The sequence below is a fragment of the Atta colombica genome, unplaced genomic scaffold (genome assembly GCF_001594045.1).
Source record: "Atta colombica isolate Treedump-2 unplaced genomic scaffold, Acol1.0 scaffold208, whole genome shotgun sequence".
NCBI lineage: Eukaryota > Metazoa > Arthropoda > Insecta > Hymenoptera > Formicidae > Atta > Atta colombica.
Genome location: NW_017259303.1, coordinates 172,389 through 179,102, shown reverse-complemented (window position 1 = coordinate 179,102; position 6,714 = coordinate 172,389). Strand labels below are relative to the sequence as shown.

Genomic DNA, 6,714 nt, shown 5'->3' with positions numbered 1-6,714 from the left:
TTTTTTTATCCTATGAGAAAATTTACCTTGATCTCTTGACGGGAGATAACAAGTTATTATATTTAATATATTGATTAACTAATAATTATTTTATGTATATACTGAGCGAAAAATGTACTAAATTTTAATAAATATTTGTTTGAATAGTTTCAGGAATATTTACGAAATGTAAACATATATTTATTTGGTACAAGAATCATTAATTTGATGTGTGTGTGTGTGTGTAATTATTATTATTTTTATTTAGCAAATAGTTATTTTCCGTAAATAAATGTTATATTAGTACTACTCAAATAAGAATTATTTATTACAATTTTTATTACATTTTTTTCTCTGTGTATGTATTATAATATACGTTATATGATTAACATTCTGCAAAGCTACGAAAAATAAATCATTATAATCCCAAAATATTTGTTATTAAATATTTAGGTTTGGAGTAAAAGAGACTTACTTGTCAAATCGGGGACGACAGTGGGCAATTAATTTTCGGTAATTGCGCAATAGTGATACGCGAATTCCCGAGCAAAATTGATTAACTGCTCGCGTCATTAGGCGGGAAAAATACGCCCCTAACTACCAGTCAGCCACTCCGTGCCACGTTCATTCTCTGCATTCTCTAACCTTGCTAAACAAATGCGTTCTCTTTCTTCGCGGGCAACCCTTCCCGAGAACTTAATCAAGTTTGGTCGTAACTTTCAGTTACGAACGTTCCCACTTTGACCGTTCAGAATTGAGAACTGCTTTCAGGCGGGCCTATTGTCGTCCCTTTTTCACAAAAATGCTTTTTATACATTTCATTTAGCTAGAAGATCGTTTTCGCACGTTGGCCTTTGTAAGAAGACAGCGTGAATGATAACGATCTTTTTTAACTCTTGCACGGATTACGTAATTTTTTACTCAAGTGCCGCATAAAATTTTAATAGAAATTCCTGAGATACATTTCTCCCTTCTCTTACGGAAAGCTGTTTGGCTTTATAAACTCTTCAATTAATAATATGATAAAGATGAAGATTATAATATAATAATTTAAATTAATAAAGCGGTATATAATCTAATAATTTTAATAAACATTTAATAAATAATTTAATAAATTTAATAACATTTCATTAATTAATAGCATTTTAAAAATTTCGAAAATTCTTATATGAAAACAGATATCTTGAGAAATGCTCGATATTTATATTTTCATATTATAAATCCTGATTCTAACTTAATCTTCAAAATATCAATAATTATTAGGCTATTCTATGTAGAAAAGAGATAAAGAATATTTGTTAAAAACAAGTATTATAACACGAATAAATCAGGTCAGCTTCTGCAATGACTTAAAATTTTAATTTATTTGATGAAATTCGTTTTCTCAATTCCCTTAATTCCTAAATTGGTGGAAACATTGTTTCGCAAGAGTGTCTGATATCGAGTTCATTTTCTAATCCCCTAAGCTGATAATACAAACCATAAAATCTAATTAAAGTTAATTGAATAAGAAAAATTAGAGAACAATGAATACATTTTAATTTTAATTAATTAACGATTAGATTTTTTTTTTTAAATAACGTCACGCAGTTATCAAGATAGCAAAAACATAGCTCAATATATAGGAGGTATATATTAAAGCAATGATGAATAATAAATATTTTCAGCAAACTTGGTGATATTTGTTCGTGAACGAGTAGATAAACTTAGTCGACTTTCGGTCGTCGAGACCCTTCTAAATATCGCAGTCTTTAATCCGCAAATGTGTTGTAATTAAAGCGAGGCTGGGTTAGAGTCCTTGTAATGGGCGAGGCGCGCAAAGCCCACTTCAATTTCGGTTGCTAGGAAACTAATCTTCCAACACTTCGTGAATTCCGTGCATTTCGATTTGCCGAGTAGAAATTACTTCGATCTAATGAGTGTCGATGAAACTTCGATTTAAGTTGTAAGGGAATGCACCAAGTTACGTCACATGTGATAATTATCGGCAAGACGGGTGTAAGGAACCCGTCCGAACCAATCATACTAGCAGTCATATTTATAAAGTTTTCACGCGAAATCATGTAGTATTTTCTTCCATCCCGCAAATATTACAAATTAAAGCAAATATTACAAATATCGCTTTTAGCTCACTTGACTTCATGAAGAAGTTTATATTGTGTATAATTAAAATTTTTTTTTAAATTAAATTAATATGGAGTGAAAATAAAGTTATCAAAATTAAGTACATTTTACACATTGTTTGTCAATTCGTCATTAAACATGAATAAGATTACTGCCATAAAGTAGATAAAAACGTACGTTAATAATAAAAGAGAATCATTTTATGCAATAAATAACAACAATAAATTTTTTGTTTGTATTTCAAGATCATAGTCAAAGAAAACAAAAATAGATCCTACGAAAATGTGTGATGATTAAAATAGCCTTAAGCCAACTCTATACTTTTATACCTTGGTGCTTTTAAGAGAACGTGAGATGTGTCAGAACAAGCATGCCGGCTTAATTCTTTGGTTTTAGGTATTATCGCTCGGCTCTTGAAGAGGCTTTGGGATTCTAGTGGCGGTTTAAACCGAGATTACGTTTAGTGTATAAGAATTCTCAACAGTTCGTTGTACTTACCCCATCGGTCGTCTCAGATATCCTCGATCTCCGCATTCCTCCCTGAAAAACAAAAGAAACATTTTCATTATTAATGAATGCTATACTTTCGCACTTACCATCTGTAAATTTTAAATTACTACAACAAAAAACAACTTTGCCGAAGTGGATATATTTAAAAAATTTAGTTTACGGAAATTAATTAATTTTACGAATACAGTAATTTACCGAACTGAATTCGTACGAATCCGTTTAGAATTAGATCAATTTCTAAATCTACAGATCTACATAAACCATCTGCGTTTGTCAGATTGATGGTGGCACGCAACCGAAGGAATCATCGGAGAAAAGCGGAGGTCGAAGGAAGGTATATTGCGGTACAATCTGTTTCTATCAGTTTCTCGCAGTTCACGATATGGAGAAAGGAAAGAGGAAAAAAAAGGATAGGACAAACGGATAGGAGAAACGCACCACTCGGCGAATCCGAGTATCCCATGCAGAATTTCCCTCGAGAAAATCACCTTATCCTCCAACCTCAATTCTTGTTCCCGCAGACAGGAATGAAATATCTATTTGCATACGCGAGCCTCGGTCCCGCGGCGGTCTCTGAACTCCCGGCAAGGTAAATAACGATCTGAAATTTTCGCGGCGGCATCTTCGATGGCGGCGGCAGCGGCAGCAACGCGGTTGCGAGTTGAAGGCTCGCGGCTACGAGAATCGACGAGGGAACTACTTTCTTCGATAAGTGAATTATTTGCCATTTAGTATTCGTCCGACAACGGTGCGCAATGGAAAAGGCAATGTAGAAACGCATTCGTAGAAACAACTGCAAATCCCGGAAATATACATACAATGAAGCTATATTACAAAGAAAAATAAGATAAAATTTCAGAAGTAGACGTGGAAGACATTAAAAAAGGCTGTATATCAGAAATTAAGGAATCCATCTCTCGGATTTCTCATTACATTTTTCAAAAAAGTTTTTATCTTAAATTCTTGCGCTTCAATTTCTCCTGTTATTTCAATTCCCATCATCAACGAGACGACATGACGAAGCGCAACGCGTCTCTTACAATTTTTTTTTACCATTAAACGTTATATCGACATAATCTTCAATAAATGCATAATCTCGCCGCGCCGTCGTATGCATTAGGAAGGCTACGCCGAGCAAAGAGATCAAAGCGGATATTTTACGATGCCTTTATGTCGGGACTGGTAGCTCGGAGCTAAGGAAAGAGATTAAACGCAAACACGAATGGTACAACGAATCGGCTAGGTAATGTTGAAACGTATTGACTTACGTCTACATACGGAGTGCTACAAAGAGATATATATCAGTTACTGCAGAACTACACTGTCGAAGCAATTCCGGCTAAATCTTCTTCCGCAAGAATGTCATATAAGAACACATACTCCTCTATGACTCCTCTACACGCACACGTGGATCTTTCTCTAATCTCTATTTCGTTAACATGGTATTTAATCTTTCTTGATGGAAATCTCGTACTAAAAATATTTCCATCTCTCCCTCTAGTATTACGTGAAAAAAACGAGAAGTAATTAAAAATTTAGCTGAATATAGATTTGAAAATAATTTTGCGGGACCAAAATAATTACATAGGAATCTCAGATATGATTAACAATTTTATTTTAGTAATATATTTTAGCAAACAATTTGAACATATTACACAATTATTTTGATGGTCTAGCAAAATTTTTTTACTTTCGCAAAACTATTATTTCCGTATACAATTTTTATTTTGAACATATGTTAAAAAATCTTTATAATTATATGTTACTATATAACTGATTATCACTGCTATAGCAATAATAACAGTAACTATGTGTATAGTTCTAGCAACAAATGTATATAGTTGGCAACCTAAAATGACTACAATTATAGTTATTATACCACCATAAAATAGTTGAAATTACTATAAAAATGATTCAAGTAACTGTAATTTTACAGTTATATATACTTTGGAACAATAATTGTAGTCATTTTAGGTTGCCAATTATAAACATTTGTTGCTAGAACTATACACACAGTTATTATTATTATTGTTATTATTATTATAGCAGTAATAATTATAATAATATATAATTATAGTTAAAAATACCAAACATTGTTCTCTCAGTGTGCATATAAGTACAGAAAAAATTCTACGGTTGCCACAACTGGAAATAATATGACAATTTTCGCCCATCAATATATTTGGTTGAGATGGACATATCTTAACAGCCATAACCGTTAAGCTATGCCAACCTTACGGTTATCACAACCGTTATTACAATTCTTATAACCAAAAAATGTATTGATGGTCGACTTTTCATCGTGATGGTCGTGACAACTGCAACCGTTTATTTTGTTGAGCTTTTACATTACACACTACTTTCAAGCAATAAATTTTCCGATGATATGAGACAGAAGGAATGAAGACAGCATGAATATATAGCCGCACAATACAATATCATACAATTTGCTTTGTGTGCGGATTAATACTACGGCGCATTGTGTGAGATGAATACGGATGATATATAAAGCCAGAATAGATTAGGGCACCGTTGCACGTCAATATGCCATAGAAATCCAGTCCACTCGGTGTCAGTATCTGCAATCTATTGTGGTGCATTTTGCTTCGAGTGCAATTCGGTAATTTCATTAATTAGACAATGGTGCGTTCAGCATAGCGTCTTAACGAGGAACGATTGTTACAGTACTTCGACCAATAACCCTCTTAGCTTGAGAATTGCAATGATCCGCAAATTCTGTGTAACGCGATTAAAGGAAACCGATCGTAGATGTTAAACGTAATAGATTAATAACATAACAAAAAATATTTAATTTATATTATAACTTATATTTAGCTCCAATCTAAAAATGATCTAAAACAATATACATTTCCCTTTTTTTTACATTCCAAAATTTGCATTATTATATATAGATGATATGTCTTTGTAAACTCTTGAAAATTAAAATACAAGTGTATTAATTTTTAATATTATATTAAATATCAAAAGATTAATAGTGCACCTATTCCCTTGAGTTAATTAACATTCTATCATTTTTTACTTCCATATGTGTCAAAATGTAAATCAATCTATTTATTAATAAGTTAGCTAATAGGTTAGTTTCAACATAAACGTCTATATTAATGTAATTGTGCACTTAATAAAGAATAAATCAAATTCAATCAAATTTATTATATTTTCTTGAATTAATTTTATTGTTTTAATTAAATTAACAACATATTTAATAAGCAGAAATGATTAAAAATAATTCAAATTGGACAATAATTTGACATTATGAATTTAATATCTACAGGCCCGATGAAGAATCGTCATTAATTTTCGAGAGAGAAAACTAATTTTGTCCGTAAATGTGTAATTTAATGTAAAACGTAAACATGATAATATATTAGTACTAAAGATAAATAAGAATATGAAAAACGTGTGTTGTAATAATTATAAAAAACTGTCATGGTACGTAAAGAGTGATCGATAATGAATTAGTAGTTATCGTGTTTTAAATTAATAGATCTTATGCGATAAAAAATAACTTCATACAGTAACATTATTCGATAATTTTTCATATTGTTAATATCGAAAGATAATATCGCGCGATGAATATATTAGGGCAATGCAGTAGAAAGTGTCGCAAGTAAAGTGTCGCGTGCATATCTATATGTGAGCTCGCACTAGTTAAAGGGTTGACTAACATGATCCAAGCGCGTTAGTTATGATAAATGACCAGACAGTCGGCGAAACTTTAGCTTATAAATCTATCTTACTGTCAACCTTGCACGGCCTACGACTACTGACCGTCCCCGAGGCAATGAATCGTATAACCCATTTGCCAAAATTTCTCGCATTCGGAATTGCGGTAGATATCGTGTCGTAAGCTCGATCTAAACTTCCGTGCTTAATACATGAAACAAATTTCTGCACGTCAGATTTAATTGACATGAATTAACCACCACTCTGTTAATTATCGTGACATATCTCGAAAATATATGATGATATATATAAGAGAAACAAAGAATATCAAATTCCAGCTTTGAAAATGCTACACTCTAAAAATAGCGGTGTAAACTTAACACCACGCGATGTCTATACATATATTAATAATATATG

At 32.0% G+C, this 6,714-nt stretch overlaps 1 protein-coding gene across 1 annotated transcript in view; it reads right to left on the bottom strand.

Annotated features, from left to right (window-relative positions):
* The window catches only part of LOC108687571 (cadherin-87A-like), a 279,899-nt gene that overhangs the window by 229,596 nt on the left and 43,589 nt on the right, over positions 1-6,714 (bottom strand). The window contains exon 3 of the mRNA XM_018193424.1: positions 2,602-2,643. Within this exon, the coding sequence (XP_018048913.1) occupies positions 2,602-2,643 (42 nt within the window). The remainder of the gene's footprint in view (positions 1-2,601; positions 2,644-6,714) is intronic.